The sequence below is a fragment of the Botryllus schlosseri genome, chromosome 15 (assembly GCF_051294905.1).
Source record: "Botryllus schlosseri isolate E-star chromosome 15, Bs_hap1, whole genome shotgun sequence".
Lineage (NCBI taxonomy): Eukaryota > Metazoa > Chordata > Ascidiacea > Stolidobranchia > Styelidae > Botryllus > Botryllus schlosseri.
Genome location: NC_137250.1, coordinates 19,198,095 through 19,220,530, shown reverse-complemented (window position 1 = coordinate 19,220,530; position 22,436 = coordinate 19,198,095). Strand labels below are relative to the sequence as shown.

At 41.1% G+C, this 22,436-nt stretch overlaps 2 protein-coding genes across 2 annotated transcripts; one reads left to right on the top strand and one right to left on the bottom strand.

Annotated features, from left to right (window-relative positions):
• Window positions 1-9,173: 9,173 nt before the first annotated feature.
• Window positions 9,174-12,626, bottom strand: LOC145457210 (trafficking protein particle complex subunit 9-like). Its single transcript, XM_080335389.1, has one exon. The coding sequence runs from the start codon at window positions 12,460-12,462 to the stop codon at window positions 9,304-9,306; it is 3,159 nt and encodes a 1,052-aa protein (XP_080191515.1). The 5' UTR covers window positions 12,463-12,626; the 3' UTR covers window positions 9,174-9,303.
• Window positions 12,627-20,692: 8,066 nt separating this feature from the next.
• Window positions 20,693-22,402, top strand: LOC145456958 (calmodulin-like). The gene is made up of 4 exons (XM_080335108.1): window positions 20,693-20,969; window positions 21,038-21,153; window positions 21,232-21,367; window positions 22,236-22,402. The coding sequence occupies exons 1-4, from the start codon at window positions 20,786-20,788 to the stop codon at window positions 22,271-22,273; spliced, it is 474 nt and encodes a 157-aa protein (XP_080191234.1). The 5' UTR covers window positions 20,693-20,785; the 3' UTR covers window positions 22,274-22,402.
• Window positions 22,403-22,436: the final 34 nt, after the last annotated feature.

The window sequence follows — 22,436 nt, the reverse complement described above, 5'->3', positions numbered from 1 at the left end:
ATAACGTAAAAAACGATGGTCGTTGGCCCTTATTGGATGATTAACACAACATCTGGGGCGATCGTTATACATATATTCCAGTCACAGACATAAAGTGATGTGACAATATAATGATTGTGAAATCTTAGGCGCGCGAAAATTTTTTATGGTTAATGAATGAAATTGGTTCATTATTACGTTTTGATTATCATATTCACTGGTAGGGCTGATAGAAATGGTGTCATCGAACATTCAGGGGGCACTTGAACATATGTTAAGAGCACACGGCAAAACTATTTAGAGTTTCCAGAGGGCGAGCGCCCGACGGGACAGTTGTTATTATTGCTGTTACTTCATGACTTGCAGAGAAAGCTGTCACCACTCGGAAGATCGCTCACACGCAAGGTCGTAGCCAGAAAAGCAACTTTTTATGGGGGGGGGGAGGGTCAAATTGCTCATGAGTTTAGGGGAGCTCCCTCGTGGGAACTCCTCGCAGAACCGTACATCCTGCCATGGGCAATTTCATCACTACCCTTTATACATACGATTCTTAGACGCACACACACACACACCATATGGAAGCTTCCATAGTTGCTAACTATAGCTTGTATTAGGCGATCGATTCACGGACGAGCACAAGTCGCTGACATTAAGTGATGAACAATCAGTGGTAATTTCGGGTCTAGTCGCGCGGATCGTAAATTTTTTTTAATAAATGAAAGAACTTGATCAATAATATTGGTGCGTATGTATGAGTAAGTGGTGTACATTATTAGCCTATTAATTACTTCGTTGAAGCACGGTTATTTAGCAACCTCAAGTAAAGATTGACGCTACTTTATAGATTGGAATCGCTAATACAGTCTGGTATGTATTCGTACCAAATTAAAAAACTCCTTTGATCAGACTCGTGCGATTTCCAATTACCGCTTTTTAACGCGAGGTGGCGATATTTTCCTGTGCCAGTCGCATTTATGTCGGAGAGATCTTATACAGGGACAGAATCATTAGGCGCCATCCATTTAAGCACCCGAAAATCTATATCGAAGGCTTCGGAATATATGTGTCGGTTTTATGGCCATCAATCATTTTGGGAGCTCACTTTGCGGAGTCGCACAGCCTACTTTATATGCCTTCGTGCGTCCCGGAACGGAAATTGCCCGAATTAACACTCCCCAACCCCCATACTGAACTGACACCCCTGTCAATCAACCCAACGACCTGGGTTACTCTAGTGTATATACTGGCGTTGTTGTATTCTCATAATTGAGAATGCAGCTAAATTCAATTAGGGGTATTTGTTTCGGGATACCGATAATAAAATCACGTCGTGAACGGACGCTTAATCGCGCGAAGCGCGAAGAAAAATTTTTGGTTGCATTCATTTTCCCCAAAATTCTGTAAGATTTATTGATTTTACGAAAATTTTCCTGAAATTTTGGGGGGGGGCGATCGCCCTTTTCGCCCTTCTCTGGCTACGCCACTGATTTGAACCGTGCGAGTATCAATAGCCATACACAATTATTTTTTAAAGGTCACAGAGGATTCAAGCGACTTCATTTATAACTGGATACCCAAAGTGGCCAATACCTAAGTACATCTACCTTTTTCAAGTGTACAGGCGGGTTTTTCCCATTAGTAGGCCTACTACTTACTCAGTAATCATTATAGGTTATAGGCCTATGTGTATTGACTAAATGCATATCAATATTTCGATAAATTATTTACTTTCAGACTTCGGATATTATAAAGTAAGAAGTATAGTTCTGCGATATACTTGGAGCACGTTTATGAACTACTTGCCATGATGACCGGGCGAACATATTTTTCGAAAATTGCACGTACTTAGTGTAATTGGTCATTTTACTTTCGTCGCGAAATGTACCCTGCAATTTTGAAAGTGCCCTCATCCGAATAACCGCTAAAGGAATGCGACCGATCGACCAGATTCACTTTTTCAAGTATCTTGCTTGAAGTAATTTTCATATCTTCATTCTCTACTTCTACTTGAAGTAGTTTAAACAAATGGCGTTGAAATTTTACTTCTACTTTTAATTGAGTAGAAATGTCCGGCGTCCCTTCTACTTCTACTGAGTAGCAACGCTGAATACATTCACCACCTTTGCTGAGGATCCAGAGGAAACACGGAGTCTAGAACGTATATAAGATATATAGGCCCTTGCATGTTGGGCCTAGAATCGATATACCGCAAGGTTTGTTATTTTGGTCATTCAAAGGGGTTGATCTGATCGAGAGTAAGCGAAGATACGATATGGTAAGATTGTATGTACGCTATGGTATATTTCGAGCTTGAATCGCGCGCGAGGACCACTCGACTATAATTAACGATAGAATAATTGTAGGCCTATGTGCTATAATCGGGATCGAATCAAGATTGCCACAACAACCAACGGGTACGGGTTCATATCTTCTGGTTCAAGCCCGATGTACACTTTTCGAATTCACTTCTGCGATTGGCAGTACGTTAGTTAATTGTATTTGGTTTTATTTTATGGCTTTGTGTGAATAGTAAATCAGCTAAGAATATGGTAGAGATCTTTGCTCACTCACATTGAATTTAGTAGGCACACTGCACCCAGTTATTAACTTTAACATGAATGTATTCCAAACAAAGCAATCCATATTATATAACGTCCATGTAAGGTTGTTGGTCATAACACTAAACAGCATCATCCCTCATAAGTTTATATGATACGATGAAGAAATATTATAACGATTTAGTTTTGTATAGTTCTGGAATACACCTAAATTTAGCTATTCATTTTGGGTAAGATGCTTCAGAGCATCTTTAATGTACAAAGGACTCTCACTCTCAGAAGAGATACAGTGCCTCTTTCTTCGATTTCGACACGCTGTGAGCTGCTGGATGCAATACCTAGTTAGAAATATTATAGGGTTACCATATTTCTGTGACCCAAATTCCGGACGCTCTTTAGCGCCCACTAGTGGATTTCGAAATGAATTATGAGCACATTGTCTGTCAGTATGACGTCACACCAGCAGAGCTTTGCTTATAAACCAGTGGTGGTCACGAACAAGATTCAGGAGTATGTGGCTGTATGTTGTGTAACCGGGACTGAAACCACATTTTTTCAGCCCATTTCCCGCCAAAACAAACATAGGGTAATCGATGGGACGTCCTGGGGGGCTTGCTGTATGCATCCGGTCGTTGAATTTTTTGAATGAATTCTGTCAATAATATTGATTCTTCTGTATCCGCCACATGGTCAGAGTTAGCGGTAGAGCTGGTGGAGGATAATGACTTCGAAAATACAGGGAGCGCGATTGTACCTCGTTAAGTCATGTTCATGTCACACCGATAAGACAGTTTATCAGCCTTATGCCGGTGCGCACTCCGGAGCTTTATAAACACGTCACATCCAGTGGTTTCCAACCTTTTATGGTTGCGACTCCATCTCCAATTTGAAAATGTTCCGTCGCCCAGATTAAAATTTGACCAGCTGATAAGTAAAAGAAGTCAGCACCTTTGCCCAGACTTCTCCTATAATTCCGATTACAATTAGGTTTATTTCAGTATAGAATGTAAACGTTTACATTCTATAATTTCAGTAAATGTACGTTATTTATATTTCATTGCAGTTTTTGCGAGGGTGGTAGTGCCCATATTTAAAAAAAATGTGATAGTAAATCGCGCGCAGCGCGAAGAAAAATATCATGTAGCATATATACTCCCTAAAATAATGTTATCATGTTGATTTACGAAAAAATCACGGACCTAAGTCAAGCCTTCAAAATTCCGGACATTCAGGCATATTTTAAAAATTCCTCCCTGACGCAAGTTTGAAGTTGAACAGTGAAATTCCGGACATGTCCGGGAAATTCCGGACGTATGGCAACCCTAGAATATTAGCACTCTGCAAATATCGCCGGTATATATTCGCGCGCGGCGCGACGAAATATTTCGAGATCTGACAGGTTTTGTCCACTTTGGCTCCGCCCCAAGACCCCCCCTCCCTTCAGAATCTTTTATTACCAACTTAATATTAGTGCGCCATATGGAACGGAATTACGTGATGTTTGTTTGTTTTATTGACACTCATAATTGGCGCTTTCAACAACTTGGTTATATGCGCCCGCACAGTAAATTTCATACACATACACATATTTCAGTACACTTGTCTAGAGTAATTTGCTGCCATCTTTCAAGAGTTCGGCTCTCTCTTCCACTGAGCTTTTCAATGCGCTGTATCTACAGCGGGTTAGGCGATGAGGAGCCCAGATAAACCTCCGACACATAGAAACATGGCATAGCCGAGACTCGAACCACCAACCATTGGAATTACGTGTTTTATCCTACAAGACTGAACACAAAAATAGACGAGTTGTAAAATCATAAGAATACGAATTTCCAATGTACGAGCAAAGCCCTTACAAAGGCTATACGTGCTTTTCAGCCAGCAAGATAGCAGGGTTGTAACCAAGTCACAAGGTTCCGAGTCACAAGTCAATCTCACTTTTATAGTTGGACTCGAGTCAAGTCGAGTCATTTTCAGTTCCCCATCGAGTCAAGTCCGAGTCCAAGTCAGCGAGCAGAGGGTCGAGTCCGAGTCATGGTATTGTCACTCCAGTCCGAGTCCAAGTCATCGCGTTGGATGCTCAGTTTCGAGTTGAAGTATATTGTTTGCACCACTTTTATAACTCTGTTCTGTGATATCGAACGGTTCGCATTTAAAATAAATTCATTTTTTCTCACTTTTAACGGTTTCTGGTCGCATTTTCAAGTACCGCTACCAATAGACGAAATACCAATAGTGTGGTTACTTTACTATTTTTCGAAATTACAATGAAATGTTGATCTTGACCGCCTGAGTCTCGAGTCATATGACTTGGTCCGAGTCATGCGCAATGACTCGAGTCCAAGTCGAGTCATTACACAGATTGACTCGAGTCGAGTCATCAGAAAATCGCGACTCGAGTCGAGTCATTACAACCCTGCAAGATAGCTAATGCAGTTACGCCGCAGTTAGATAGCGACTTGACAAAAAATGAAAAAGGTCATTGTTCAAATTTACATCAGGTAGACCAGCTCCAACGTCAGTTTTTGTCATCCTTGCCTCCGCTGCTGTCGAAATCCAGTTTTCACGCCGTTTTTAGTTGTGCCTGTGTAGTAGGGCTGTTCGAAAAAAACATTATTTCCTGAATCTTGCTGGTTACGTGATTAAATCGTTAGGTTGCCTTAAAAACGACGCACACCAAATTTTAATTTATTCCAACCAATAATCGCGGATTTCGGCAGTTTGAAAATTTTGAATTTACCCAAAGATGCAAAAATTTTTGTTTCAAATTTTTCTGTCAACCCCATGCTCTTTGAGTTTTTCTTCGATAATCCGATCATCCTTGATCGGTGCATCATCCAAGAATTATCATCGAAAAACTCAAATAACTCAGCTTCTACGGGTTGGAATTGAGTCAAATTTGTTTTGCATCGTCTTTGAAGACAGGGCAACAATTTCATGGGGTTGACAAAAAAATTTGAAAAAAAAAATTTTTTCGCGTTTTTGGGTAAATTCAAAATTTTCAAACTGTACGAAATCCGCGATTATTGGTTGGAATGAATTAAAATTTGGTGTGCGTCGTTTTTTACGGCAACCTAACGGTTTAATCACGTAGCCAGCAAGATTCAGAAAAAAAATCTATTTTTGAACAGCCCTACTGTGTAGTGTGTAATGGCCCGCCTGTCAAAGCAGAACGGATTTCCAAAAAGTAGGACATTTGGGCGTCCCCGGAGGACATTTTCGATTTCGTGAAAAAGGAAGACAAATGTAGTAGACGTATGGTAACCTTAATCGCAAGAAGCTTCCCAGAACTTCTAGATGTCCCTGATGTTCATCGAATTATGTCGCACATGCGCTTTAAAGCCTTGGCTACTTCAGGATTTTGGTGGGCTACATTGGCTCACGAAAAGCCTCCCTAATCCAGAGTATTCAACCTAAAAACGTTAGAGATAATTCCGAAGCCATCAGCATTCGATTCGAATTTACTGTAGTTTACGGACAAGCAAGATAGTGCAGAAAATATAGAAGTCACGTGACGTATCCTATATTTAAATTATCTAACTTCGATATAGTCGAAGGCTAGAGAATAAATGACGCACGAATAACTTATATTTGTCTTCACTATCCACAGACCAGGATAGGACGTTGTATATTCTTTTCCTTGATGTTTTGCGGCATATACACCGACACATGATAGGCTACAATACATATACACGATATGCGCGCATGCACACCATGATTGTATGATAAGCATGTGCGATTTGTGCATTGTGCAATGTGCAAGTGTATATGCCGCTTGACGTGAAAAAAAAAGGTACATATGTAGACTCAGGGTATACATATAGACACGATCTGCGCATTGCATATGCATTATGCATACCGTGAGAGCATGATGTGCAATTGTGAAAGTGCATATGCCGCTGGACAAGGACGGTGCAGATATAGCCTTGCAAGGCTTTCTAAGTCTTGCACCGCCCTCCATGCTATCCCAGTAATGCATGAGCGCCAAGCAGGGAAGTCATGGATATCAGTGTTATTCAGGTACTTGGTCTGACCCTATCAGCTGGGATCGAACCCACGAACTACCAACCAGGAAGTTGGACGCTCCACCACCACCATCTTGGCAAAATTCAGGAGGGTGATGCAGCGCGACAATGCGACATCACTCGCATGGACCATGCCTCGTTTGTATGGCTCACTCGAACAAATTCGGAAACGAGTAGTTCGATTAGCATTCAAGAGGTAGTAAAATGATTCATGACAACGCGTTCCAGAGTCTTGTTGGTGGATACCAGTCAAGACTCCGATATGCACCCCACGAAAAATGTAGGATTGTGCCCGATGTGCGATTTCCCAGCCTGCCTCGATTACCGTAACACCGCTGTTAAGCTATAGATATATAACCTCGGAGTGGCAATACAGTCCGGATCTACCCTAAATATAATTCTGTCCGGCCATCGGAATAGAATATCTGTTTACGAAGCAACCAGCAATTGTAACAGCATCGTGATACTCAGCCGTGAATCACGTGTTGCGCATCTATTGTTATGCTGCAATGTGGTTCAAGATTGTGTGCAGGTCTACTATAAAATAAGAGAAAACAACGGTCTAATTACAAACCCACTCAGGGGAGAATGTAATTCCTGCACCATATTGCATGCTGTACGTATTATACAGTGCTTTCAGCCACGTCATCCTTTGTTAAATTTGTCTGCTCTCCACTGTATATGTATTTCAACCAGGGCTTTGGAGCCGGAGCCGGAGCCCGGAGCCGGAGCCACAGAGCCGAGCATTTTCACCGGAGCTGGAGCCGGAGCCGGAGCTCTACATAAAATTTAGCCAGAGCCGGAGCTGGAGCCCGTTATTTGAGGAGTAGCTCCGGCTCCGACCTATTTCATAAGATGCTATTTTATATGCAACAACCACATCTGCTGATTTATCATAATTGAACACCAGGCCTGAATTTTAATGCTGTGCACAGCAATGGCATGGAGTAAATTACGTTCTAGTGCAACTATGATGTTGTCGACAATTGACAAGTATTCAGTATGAAGTCAAAAGCCGGCACGGCGGCACCTATATGTCTTTGTTGCTACATCGGATGGTACTGACGGCTGACGGACTCTAGATTACTATAGATAAATAACCTATTAGTAGATTAGTAATCTATATAGACCAGGAATGGCCAACCTTTTCGGCTAAAGGGGCACATGAAATTGACGAACGAGTGCGCGGTCCACTAGCCACGTCAAGCGGGTAAAATTTTCTATGTTTATAAATAAACTATAGGTGAGTATTGCGGGTCTATTGTATACCACCCGCTAGGCTCAGTTTGCAAGGACACGACTATTCGGCGTCTGGACACATCGATATCGAAGGTCTCCGATAGTATGCGACAATCATTTTGTGCCTACATTTCACCGTCGACGATTTTATGCGAGCGCAAACGCGAAAAGACTTTCTTCCGTAATTGCGAATACAGTTAGACTCAATCGGGTAAATTAGGCGTTTTTTTTCTTCATTTTCAGTAGGGGGTAGGCTACCAAGCAAGAAATCGTGTGACAAATAAACACGCGAAGCGTGAAGAAAAATTTCGCTACTATTTTAGTTTATTGTAATTTACGACGATTTACTCAAAATGTGACTGGACCCTGGATCTGTCAATGCGTCGGAACTGATATTTTAGTCATCAACATCCCAAGTGTTGCAGCCAGAATTATAATTTTTGGTTGGCATTGCAAGTTCACAATCTGAGCAATTCATTTTCGATAATATAATAGGACATTACCTCGCGGGCCACGCTAAACCCTCTCGCAGGCCACCCCTGATATAGACAGGACCATTCGATAATTTTAGAGCCGGAGCAGTGGTTATAATGCGGCTCCGGAGCTGGAGCCGGAGCTAATGTATGATAGAAGAGAGCTCCGGAGCCGGAGCAGTTAAAATTTACGGCTGCTCCAAAGCCCTGATTTCAACTGAATTAAAATTGAATCTCTCTTCATTCCAAGAGGTGATCAGTGACGAAAGCTTTTTTGGAGTACTCAACGAGATATATTTTTGTGCTACTGTCTTTGAGTACTCGTGTAGGTTTGATACGATTGCACGCCACTCAGGTAGATATGATTTTATGCTACTTCCATATCTACTTGAACTGTTTTTGAGCCAAAAACACCTACTTTTGACATGTAGGAAGTAGTTTTAGCGTAAGCTTGCATTGCATCACTTTATGAGCGAAGGTGTCATAAATATCGGGCGAAATAGCCCCTGTATCACGGTGACTATATATATATATTGGAGGATGGTACCCATTTGTTAGTGTCATTCGTTGCTTTGCTCAAGTCACAAAGATACAAATTGCAATTTTGAAAGTAGTCAACCCCCATTGACTGCAAAAAGCATCCATCAAGCAACTCTACTTGTTTAAACTATTTCAGGACTTCTATTTTCTATTTCCACTTGAAGTATGTCCAGACAATCGGTAATTCTAGTGCTATGCGAGTAAAATTTACTTCATTACTTCTACTCGAGTAGCAACGCTGACAACTTACACCACCTGTGTTCATTACTGACTACCTCTAAATAAATCCTTTCATCTGTCACAGAATGTAAATAATAAACTCAGTTGTCATGAAGTCTGTGAAAATGTGCAAAACCATCTTATGATATCAATACTTTATATTGCCATTTATATGATCTAGAATCTAGATTTAGATAATTCAAATAGGCCAGCTGTGGAATAGAATATAAAGGTTTCAAAGGCATTACAATGTGGCGCTGTCTGCATAATTCAAGATTCCGATGTAATAGTGACGCACGAAGAATAGCATTGAATTGTACCGCTAGAAGCACCAGACTTCTCAGACAAGATAATAGTGTAAACGGCACGGATGCAGTATGTGCCTTCCTTCAACAGCAATATCTCGCAAGGAAATTCAAAAAGCTCGCCAGGGCTAACATCCACCGAGGCGTTTGTGCATCCCAGACAAAGTACACATTCTTCCAAATTGCGTTCCAGATATCCGTTTTGTTGATCCTGGTACACCTCAAGGCTGATATTGAATGGCTGCTTTGCAGTGCTGTTGTTGTACAAGTCAAAACCAAAGCGTATAACTTCTGCGAGTGGACGCACATTGTCGACACCTTCATCGACGGTCGAATCTTTCGACAATGAACACACAATTGGAACGTTTACCATCTTCGAGAAGTCCTGGTTTTTCATCGAAAACTTGTAACTCGCGACACCAGAATGGTGAACGCGACGTCCGCTTTTCATTTCCCACGTAACATCAAGTTCCTTCTCGATATAACTTGCCAGAATGTCTCGCAAATCATGTATATTCTCTACATTTTCAGGTAGATCCATCTTTCCAACGGCAATATCACACGAATATATACATTTCGCGGGAATCGTGGCATTGCTAGAAGAGGCATTTAAATCCTCGCAATCATGCCAAAACACTTTAGCGCAATCTGTAAAATGGCTTGATATCGTAACTCTAAGATCACACTTGGGATTCGAGAAATCTTCAGAAGGTAGCACCGTTAAATCAGTCACCTCGATACTTGGCTCGAACACGAAATTCACCTCGACTTCGAGAGATCTCCACCATTTAAGGTCAGCCGAGTATTTTAGTACAAGTGTGCAAGAAAATGGTGCTTTTGTTATTTTACAATTCACTTTAGGCTCGATTTTGACAGGAAGCGCCACACTTGTCCCAGGAAGCAGGTTCATCTTACCAAAATCCCTCTCAAAGGTCAGTTTAATTTCGTCGCTCAGTTTTGTTTTACAAGTGACATCCCAGTTCGCAATCAGACATGATCCTGTGTTTGTGAGTTTAAAAGGTAATTGCAGTGTTTCGCCGATGTACGCTACTATCTCCGGGATGTCGTTTTCGTGATAATCGGATTGAATGCCGGTGAAATCGCATTTGACAAATGGTAGACCAGATATTACGTTGATAGCGATTTCAGAAGTTTGAATATGCTTGCTGTCTGCAAAAAGGCATTCGGCCTGGACACCGAATATCTTAAATTTATATCCAATGATTTTGATCAACCCCGGCTTTAAAGGTGTGAGGCTAACTGTCACTTTTGAAGTAACTTGCGGCGGAACTGAAAACGAAAACAGCGGCGTTTCAAATGGAGCATCAACGCTTGATTCGTTAATAAAAGCAAACTCCTGGACTTGGAACGGACAGTGATTCAGCGGATTGTGCACCTCCACATCAATTCGACACGGCGTATCGACACACCAATCGAAATTTATTTTTTGTGTATTTTTTTCCTTAACTTTATAGGAGGCCGGGGTGTAAATGAAGACACTCTGTTGATCGTCGGCCTTGTTTGATTTAATAGGTCTGTAACCATCGTCGTCAACCTGCGGCAACACGGCTTTCACGATAGGGCACTTGTAAAAGTCTAATTCAAACTGGAAAGTGTCCTTCTGAATTTGAACGTCTTTGCCGCTTTTTGCGAAAGATTCAAGGATTGCGTGGATTTCTCTCTCTTCCGTTTCACTCATGAAAGGAAACATAGATAAAAATACGTGCAGCAAATGCAATATTGATAATGGACGGTTCCCGTCTCTTTCGAGAGCAAATATCAACTCTCGCCACACTCTCTGCACAACACTCGGCCAGGAGTTGCTGTTTAGGTCGTTGGGGAAAGATTTCGAATCAGAAGCCAAGCTCATTATAGCCTCCATTAGCAATGTGCTACATAGGGTCCAATCTGGGTTCTCTAATTGCGGCGAAACACATTGCATAGCAGCAACGCGCTTGTAAAAGAATGACTTTCGTTTAAATTTGATATTTTTGTATAAATCGCCCATTTTACTATAACGCTTCAGACGGTCTGATCCGGAGATGCTCAAGCTAATGTAGACAGCGTTTTGTATAAATTCAGAAGCTTCGAGAAATTTCTTGGCTCTTGAAAATATCTTAGTGGCTTTAATGCAGGCCTCCAGTTCGATAATAGCCACCGTTTTGAGCTTACTGTAGTTGATGATGGATTCTCTGTATTTCTCGACCAGTTCCTTGAATGACGGTATACAGAATTTCTTTACGTCCGCCCAGCTTATACCGGATATCGGCTTAGTCGACAGATTTCTTGGATCCAATGCGTAGGTATTTTTTGTATCTTCCGGAGTCAATAAATCTTTTCCTAAACCGCGATCGTTAAAAAGAATCATCGCAGACACAACACACAATCCTTCCAACGCGGCACCGACCCAAATCGAATCACCAGCTGACAATAGTATATCCAGAGCGGAATTGTAGTACTGCAATGATTCAGGAATAAGCCCGAGGAGGAGATGAATATCGCCGAGATGCTTGACGTGTCGACCTAGACACTTTCGACGAAACAATTTACTGTCCGTTTCAACAGTTTTTTCTTCAGGGACTTCAAATGGAGCAAGAATCAAAATGGGCTTGCCCTGTCGCTCCTGAAGTAGCTTATGTCTCTTTGTTTCCAGTTCATAGTATATTGAAACGATGAATTGTTTGATATCATAGTCAATTGACTTCCAAGCATCATGTGATGAGAATTGAAACACATTACTATGTGACGAGCGTATTGCGGTGTCAATGCCGAATATTATGCATCTGGATTGATACAGTCCTGCGCCATATCCTTCTTTCATTTTGTTATACTTATCCACAATCAACGCTGATTCCATCGGGCTAGCTGCTTCTGCCACGAATATCAGACCATAGACTTGGCGGTGCGCCTGTAAGCCGCCCCATGAGCTATTTGCTTGTGATGCATCTCTTGAAAAGTTAACGTTGATGGTACATCCTGCATCGTTGATTACAACTGCACGATGGGTTTCAAGACTACGGGTAATATATCGTACCGATTCTGCATTGACATTGCCTGTACATTCCACACTCACTAATATTTGTGAATGGTCCGTCATTGACGCATCGTAGTTTGTGGATGCCATATAGAGGCTTCAAAGTGAGCACCATCCGTGAATGATCATCCAACGCTACACTACTACACCAAAGGCTAACTTGCTGTGGAACAATCAAAACAAACACAGAATCCTTTCCGCTGTAAACGATGTTTCCTCAGTTCGGTGGAGTAAATACTGAATGGAGAATATCCACGCATCACTGAGTAATTACTTGATGAGTCATAAACGTTCAATCATCATCATCATTGGTTTATTAGCTCAGTGTTTATTAGCAATTTTATCAGTTCAATACACCACAAAAAATGCGATGCAATGAAAAGAAAGGAAGATGTCGAAGCGACTAGGAGTTGTCTATGGAATCAGACACCCACCTTGGATCGTTCACCACAATCACAGTAACTAAAGCACGCACACTGGCACTATCATTTCATTATCATTTTTTATCCACTCAAGATACCATGATATGAACTATAATGCAAATGAACTATAATGCAAATAAATTGAGGGTTAAATACTACTTTGTGACCTCAATTAATCACGCCTTGGCCCATAAATTGAGTAAAATAAAATAGAAAGAGGCTTCTGGAAGTAGGCCTATATTATAGAGCTTCTATCGCAACAAAATAATATGTTCATATCGTCAAATGCCTTGTATGCAGAAAAATATGTGTACAACCATAGTGTCCTATATGGTGTGGACCAGTGATGAGCGGATATTAATTTCTGAGAATCCGAATCAATTTGACAGCTCGAGTCTCTGAGGAGCTATCCGTCCGAATCCGAACAATCTCATCCAAATATCCATGCAATTCCGAAAAATCTCGTCCATAATCCGGAAAATCCGAATAGAACAACTTTTCCGAAAAATCCCAATTGTGCAGCGGAGCTAGATACATTTAGGACGTAGCCTTTATAGGCTATAGGCCTAGAGTTGGCTGATTTATATTTGCTCGGACCTGTGACAGAACAACTTTAGAGTGCTACCAGTCCTATCAAAAGGGGTACACTGTCCGATGTGGTTGTCGAGCGGACGATTTTTTCTTTTGACTTGAAGTCAAAAGTTACATCTGGTCAAAACTATCCAGAAAAGTCCGAAACAAATTAACAACTAGCTGAAAATATCTGAAACCAAATCCGCAATAGAATCCGAATCCGATCCAACTGTCTCAAAATCCAGTCCGAATCATATCCGAATTAGTCCGATGCTCATCAATGGTGTGGACACAAGCAAACTCATGGCTCAGTGAAATTGATATACGTCATATTTTCCATTTGGCTGAAGGCAATTTGACGGCAATTTTTGACCGGCTTGCCGAGCATCAAATTTGATAAAAACGGATATCAATCGAAAGCTGCCGCTGTACTGATTACGAAAATATATATTTTATTTCCCGAATGGCTCTGGAACCCCCACAATCAGCCTCGAATTTTTTATAGTTATGGAGAGGGGCATAGTGACGCAACCATGCTGTCTGGCGAAATTGGAGCGTGGCTTAGGAGCAAATGAGTGGCTGAGCGGCGAGAGTGAGTGCTCATGCAGCTGGCGTCGCGGCAATGATACCGCTGTATTACTTCTGCTGTAAAAGGTCTCCAGCATTCATAGAAATCCGAATGGTGATTGAAAAATGATAAACCAAATTCCAACATCACCGTTTAGTTAAATCTCCTATATTCCCTACAAGGGCTATGTAGGCCTAGCTTTTGTAATAGAGCATTCTAGTAAAAACAAAGGTAAGGATTTGGTGGTCACATTTTGAAATCATTTGACTGGTCCGGCCTGCAAGCTATCTAATAAAGGATTGAATCCGAACCGCGACCCCAGTTTTCAGATTTACAAATGACTTTCGTCATTAATATTAGTAGTTTCACATAATGTTATCAGTCTATCACAAATTTATCCTTTCTCAGCCCATGTGACCAGATTCACCGGTAGAGTTGATGGAGCGAGTGTTTTCCAAAATTTAGGGCAAGTTATAAATGATGGTGCATATTCGGGTGGGCCAATTGTTATTAGTCACTTTGCTGCATGTTGTTATTTCTTGATCTTCCATCAGAATTGTCGGTAATGTCGGTTAGATATTGGAATCTCCAAACGTACCCGAAACAAATTTCTTTCGTGAGGAGCACACGATTCCAAGTTGGTATTTTTATATGGCTGTGGTTTCCAAACATTTTAGACCACGACCCAAATCTGCGTTTTAGTGGTATCTCGCGACTCAAGCCTCACACACGAAAACGAATGCATTTTTAATATTAGTTTAGGCTATACTACGATTTAACGGGAATGTATGACATATAGAGAACGCGCAGACAACAATTTACGCAATGCATCTCTTTAAATATGTCTGATGCACGCTATTTCAAATTTGCATACATCATTTTCCTCTGCGCGTCGCATCTTTGCTGCATTTATATACGACGGTCTACTCAGATTGCTAGGACGGGACTATTCGGTGCCGACTGCCGACCATTTCAACGACCGATCATATCAATACCGAAGGTCCAGCGACGGTCAGTTTTTGCACCGCACCTTGCCCATATGTTGGCTCCAACTTCCTGTCTTCATGTGTCCCGACGCTGAAGGGGTTTGGCCGCGAAATACATGTGTCATGGCCCCGAACCCACTGGTTTCCAGAGGTGGTCAAAGTAGCCAAAAACGCTACCCAAGTAGAAGTAGAAGTAGCGTCGATAAAATTTACTCAAGTACGAGTGGAAGTACTTCTTTCATGAGCAACCTAAAACTACTTGAAGTAGAAGTAGAATTGACTGACTTTAAATCTACTCAAGTAAGTAAGTAGTTTTGAAAACGGTCGTAATTCGTTCGCATTGACTGCCAAAAGCTGCAAATTGGGCTATACACTATACAGGAGGTGCAGAGAGCTTGATTCGTATTGATGCATCTCAGGAGGTATCAATTTTTGACAGAATAAGCATTCAACCGCATCACGGGATGCAAATTATAGTATTGATGTGAAAATGCTATATTAACCCTTTGTATACTCGGACACCGTGTTTTAGAAAATATCATGAATTGGCGCCCTACCCCATATCAAAAGGCTCCTATAGTTTAGGCGAAGACCAATACGGAAAAGTTGTATCATATACGGTTTCAACACTTCGCGCGATTAGTATACGTTCATAAAAAATATGGTGGATGGTAAAATTGTATATATAGTGGAGCTTTACTTTCGGAAAATAGAGGCATTACTACACTTGCTTTTATACTTCAACATATATGTTCTGCAGACTAAAAGAATTGAAATTAATTAAGAGTCAAAGTATGATACTCGGAATTGAAAGAGAAATACAAAAAAGCGGCAAATATATTTCACGTCTTTTGTCCAGAAATGTGGTCTGCTAAAACAGGTGTAACGTTCAAAAAAGCCGGAGTCCACTTTTCCTGATTAGGACACGTGATGGGTTGCTGGATTACGATGTGGTAGGCAATTCCTAGATTGCGGAACGGTATATTTTCAAGCGTTATCATAGGCCATATTTACTGTGATGAAATATTTGAAATGGGCGACAATGCGGTGTGAGCGGAACCACGCAATCCGGTGCCTAAATTATATTCACCGATACCTTCGTGAAAACATATATATTTGTCACTCCAAAACTACTGTACGCGAAGCGCAACAAAAGTTCTGGGCTTTACTTAACTATTAAGAAGATTAAGTGCTGGTACTCCTTGAAAACAGCCCCGAAATTAGTCTGGCTATCTTTCTTATTCGAGGATTAACTACTTCTACTGAAAATAGCGAAAAGTAAGTAAGTAGATCACAAAATCTTTCGAAGTAGGAGTAGAAGTAGCGAAAATCAGATGTACTTGAGTAAGTAATAGAAGTAGAGGAAACTACTTGAGTACTTCGAAAAAGTAGAAGTACTTCGTTACTGACCATGACCACCTCTGCGGGTTTCGCACCCCACACTAAAGCATCTCAACGGTTTCCGACGGTGTTCACCAGAGGATCCAATGTGGAGCAAATCTGACCACGAATTCAAACCAATTTGTATAATACAAAGGTCGGCACATTTTCACGATCTGGCCATATTGTAGTAAGGACTTTTTTGCAGGTCTCGCTGATTGGCTATAGCATAGGGCTTCCATATTTTTATGGATCAAATTCCGGACACTCTTTAGCGCCAACTAACGGATTTTACAATGAGGTGTGATATCGATGAATGTAACGTCACACTAGCTAAGCTTTGCCTATCGACTGTATACAGGAGTGGAGTGAAACATAGGCTTTGAATTTGGCCATCTCTAATGTGAGCTCCGGTGATTGCTATTTGTAAACTAATTCAGTCGAAAATATTGGTTCTTCCATATATTACTATAAAATACATCGATAAATTGCACATCCGGTGGTTTGCAACCTTTTATTCTATGGCCGCGAGCTCATTTCCCATTTGAAAATCTTCCGCGGTCCAGCTCAAAAAATGATAGGTTGCTTAATAAAAAAGTCAGGTTGCCCAATGCCCAGACTTTCCCGGGGCCTATTTTTGAAGCTGCTGATGACGACCAGCATCTTCGCGATCCCAGAATAAAGGCAAATGACCCCCAGATTTGGAACAACTGTCTTTGACTAAACTAAAGCATCCAAAAGGTCTTAACCAACTTCAGGAATATACCGTTATCTTATAATTGCGACCGCAATTACACTTATTTCAGTAAATGATGGTTATTTTTATTTATTTTTGATTGCATTTGTGCGAGGGTGGTGCCTGGTCCCCATATTAACATCAAAATACGTTGTATTATATCGCGCGCAGCACGAAGAAAATTTCAAATAGCATAAATCTGCCTAAAAATAATATTATTTATGTTGATTTACGGAAAATATTGAGCCTACTTCAAGTCTTCAAAATTCCGGGCATTTTGGCATATTTTAGACTTTCCTCTCGGACGCAGTTTTTACAAGGAAATTCCGGACGTATGGCAACCCTCATTTTCGACAGCATAAGCTTTCGTCCGCATCATGGGATGAAAATAATAGCATTGATATGGGAATGCGATACTAATCCTCTGTTTACTCGAACATCCCGTTTTAAAAAATATCATGGTATGGCGCCCTCTCCCATATTATAAGGCCAGTAGTGTGGTCGAAGAGCAACACGGAGAAGTGGTGTCGGATATCGTGTTAACAATGGTGTGAACCTCTCAAAGGTTCAGGTTCGTGTGAACGCGAACCTTATTGAAAGGTTCTGTGTGAACACGAACGTGAACCTCATGACGTCACGTTACGTCATATTGCTAATTCAAACCCTATCTTTCAATGAAGTGATAGCGTATATTAATGTACATGGTACCTACTACCTAGCGACGACTCGGGCCACATCATGCCACAATGCCGAAGTACACGTTGGCGTTTTAAACGTCGCTAAATGTATCAACTGATGCAATCGAAGGATATGATACTCCTATAAATCAATATCTTCTGTCGCTTTGCCAACAATTTCGACGAGGACTTACCAGGGAATATAAGCTTACACCTTAAGGGTCTAGGCCAGACCGGACAATGTATTCGGCGTCTGAGTATCGCTACATTGATATTGAGCAGCGTGTGAACGGGTTTCTATACTTGCTGCCGATACTACCCCATTAACAAGTTATACAGCAGTAGCCAACACCTCAATCGCGAGGATTTGATTTTAATGATGCAGTAACGATATGAAGTCAAGATTGACCCCGTATGCCTGCTGGATTTTTTTGCATCAAAAACGATATCAATCTCATTGATAGCTTGAATAAGCATCATTCGCTGACTACGTATTTCGCTAGGGATATTGTGTGATTGCGGGTCAAACTCACAGCAGAGAGTCACTAAATATTTACAAACGGAAAGCTGGATATTTCGAGCAAATTTTTGTAACAAAGCAAGTAAGACTTTTGAGATTGTCAAGGTGCATGCTCGTTTAGTGTTGATTTCTAATGCTGCCAGATCCATGCATAGAGTGGCCCACGGTTGAAATGCAATAAATGTGGACCAAAGATGTTAAAATGAAATGAAAATTTTAATATATGAAAAAGGTTCACAGTGCAGAGCCTACCAAGGTTCTGTTGTGAACGCGAACCTCTAAATTTCCGAGGTTCGCACACAGAACGCGAACGTGAACCTCACGTTCACACTATCCCTAGTTAACACCTTGCGCGATTAGTAAACGTTGACAAAAATATGACTGATAGTAAAAATGCCATAATGTGTAGCTTTATTTCATGAATTTTCGGAACATAGAGGCATTATTACTTAACTTGCTTTTATACTTCAACAAGTATGTACTTCAGACGAAAGAACTTAAACTAATTAGAACTCAAAGTATGATATTGGGAATTGAAAGAGAAATATGAATACTACTTCTAAAAAGCAGAAAATATATTTCATGTCTTTTGTCCAGAAAGTTTCAACAGTGGTCTGCTAAAACAGGTGTAAGCTATAAGAAAAAGTCATAGTCACCTTTTCCAGATTAGGAAACGCCACGTGCTGCTAAATTACGATATGATAGGTATATGCTAGATTGCGACATCATTTTCCTCCGCAGTTAGCATCTGTAATCTGGGGATCAGATTGCAAAGGGCGCAACTATATTTATATCGAAAAGTGAAGTCGCATGGAATCGCGCGTAGCGCGAAGAAAGTTTCAATATCAATTTATATCTCTAAAAGATTTATCAATCTCTCAAAAATTCGGGAGTCATTTCGTACATTCACTTTTCATGTCTACGGCCGCCAACACTTACTAATTGAAGTATCGTGTACACGGTCGCAAATATTTCCTTCCACGGCATGGGTAAGACGCACACGAGACCTTTATATTTATTTATATCGGTTTAGTATATGCATCAAAATCGACAGCATTAATCTAATGCTATGAAAAATAGGAATAGGGACAAGACGTGCATTGCCTTGTAGTTTTGTGAAACGAGAAAATTGTTTCAAGTTGACGAATGAATTTTGTCAGCCATAATGGCAGACCTACTTTTACATTAGTATTCTATTATATTTTTATCTTCCCCCAACGCAAGTGATTAGAATTACCGCTGGATTTACCGGCACGTGATTTTCATCTTAAGCCATATGTTTGTGGCACACGGTTAATAATATTGTTGTCGAGTGATAGTTTCGGAGGGCCCATTGCAGGGTTGTAATGACTCGAGTCATGACTCGACTCGAGTCGGACTCGAGTCACGATTTTCGGATGACTCGACTCGACTCGAGTCATTTTCTCAAAATACGGAAATGACTCGACTCGACTCGAGTCAATCTGTGTATTGACTCGACTTGTAATCGAGTCATTGCGGATGACTCGAAGCAAGTCATTGACTCGAGATTCAGACGGCCAAGACCGACATTTCATTTTAATTTCGAAGCCAACACACTATTGGGATTTCGTTTGTTGGTACTGGTGCTTGAAAATGCGACCAGAAACTGCTAAAAGTGAGGAAAATTGATATATTATAAATGCAAACCATTCAATATCACCAAACAGAGTTAAAAAAGTGGGTTCAGGAAGACTTTTACTGAAAACTGAGCAGTCAACACAATGACTTGGACTCGGACTCGAGTCATAATACCATGACTCGGACTCGATCCTCTGTTCGCTGACTTGGACTTGACTCGGTGGGAATTGAAAATGACTCGACTTGACTCGAGTCAAAAATATAAAAGTGAGACTGACTTGTGACTCGGAGCCTTGTGACTTGGTTACAACCCTGGCCCATTGTTATTAATTAATTAGTCCAATGGTTCTCAACCGGGATGCCGCGGCAGGAGTGAGAGGAGAGGCTGTGCAGGAGTGCCGCGCGAGCAAATGTGGTAAACAAGGTATCATTTTCGCCGTTATTCTACTGGCGTATTGTTGAAGCGCGAAGAAAAAAAATCGGGATGAATTACTTGCCTCCATCCCACGATTGGGGTTCGGTAGCAACGGTCCTGTTTGCAGTATGCCAATTATTTCGCTAGAGTTTGATACCAGATGGCGCAATAGACTCCTGAGCTCGCGGTTACGACGATTTCACTGTTGAATTATGATGCGAATCTATCACCAAATTCGCTTTTGTCCCGGGCTCTATAAAACGTCATCAAACAGTATTTTAGAAGTGTATGCTACGATTGCATGCTATATAGGCCTACATGTATGGTATGCTCGGCTCATGTCTTCCCTGCAAAGCTTACAGAAAAGCGTTTAGAGAAAGGTAAGCGATATTGTCTCGGATAAAAATGTCCCGTGGGATAAGGAGATGCGAGAAGATGCGGTTTGTAAAACCTATTCGGATACTCCAGAAGCAGAACTATCAAGAGGCTGGTCGCAACGCTTATCACTGAATACGACTAACTCCGACTGCAAGCAGTATGACGGCACGGGAATGTTTAACGGGGGAGCAAATCTCCGAATTCGAAAAAGTATTCGAAATGTTTGACGAAGATGGAGGCGGTGACATAAGCTGCGCGGAGCTGGGCAAGGTCTTGCGATTCCTCGGTTACAACCCCACCGATGCAGATTTAAAGGAAATTATCAGCACCGTCGATGTAGAAGGTGACTTTTAGTAGGATATGAAATATGACACGCAGTGACCAGTTGCATGTTTTTGTCTTCACAATAAGGCACGGGAACCATCAACCAAGAAAATTTCCTTGAATTAATGTATAAGTGGATGCAAAGCGACAAGACGAAGGACAACGACGCGGAGTTGAGAGAAGCCTTCAGGGTGTTTGACAAGGTGAGATTTTAAATCCAATCAAACTATACATCATTCTCAGTCCGTGGAATATGTTTCTGACACTGTTTTCGGCGTTAGGACGGCAGTGGGTACATTGAATGGGAAGAATTGAAGTACGTAATGCAAGGGACCGGCGAGCCGTTAACAGACGAGGAAGTAACGGAAATGATGAAAGAAGCGGATAAAGACGGTGATGGGAAAATCGATTATGAAGGTATTGACTCTTTTGGCAGTCGATTAGTACAGAACGCGATAATCGAGCGGTCAATAACGTATGGAAGTCACCTAAGCAGTGACCTGTGACATATGTAGAGTGCTATACGCACGGGGCATCAAATCAGTGACGTAAATCATTCTAAGCGACGTTTAACGGAATGCAGCTGTCCTGGAATAGCCACGGTCGTATCTTCCCAAGAGACTTTAGCCGAACGTGTTCTCAAATATCGTGATCCTACATGCGACCGACATGAGCTCTTCGCAAAACGATTAGCCCCGTAATACTTTCTTCACTGTCAATGTGTAACCTTAGGTCGCCACTAAAGAGGTATGGGCCTATACTTGTACTTTAACCCAGTATATAAGTTCTGCCTACACTTGTTCTACTGTGGTTCAGTGTTTAGACTACTGCCACTTTTTTTGCAAAACTATACTTGGTTTTTAAACGTTACACCGCAATTTCGACGGTTTGTACACCTCTGCTTAATTTCTAAACATATCGTCGCTGTGAAATAAAAGTAGCTATATCCACTTCACCCATTTTACGGAAATTAACTTTATGCAAAGTTTTCATTTCGCTTCGGCCATATCTTGGCCATGACACACTCCGAAAAATAATGAAAAATTTGCAACAACATGATTTTCTATCAATTTGAAAATTAGATCCTCAAAATTTTGATAAAATATACACCATCGCGACGACCTTTTGAAACTACGTACTTTTCACGGGCCTTCGTTTTCTACTTATACTTAACGTGGTTTTGACGTGTCCATGAAAATAAGTAGAAATTTACGTCGCTATTCCTACTTCAGTATTGGCGCTGACTACTTCTATGTGTGAAAAACTTATTTAATTTATATTTCAGAATTCGTTGCAATGATGACCGATTCCAGCATGAATTAGTTACGCGCATAGCTCTTTTCTTCTTCTACATCCAACACTGAGAACATGGACAGAATATATTTTGTGGAAAGAGGACTCGTAATTCCCGCAAATGTTATGATAAATTCAATACATCTTTCCATGCTGGAAGTGTTATCAGTGGACGAGGCAGATCGAGAATCCG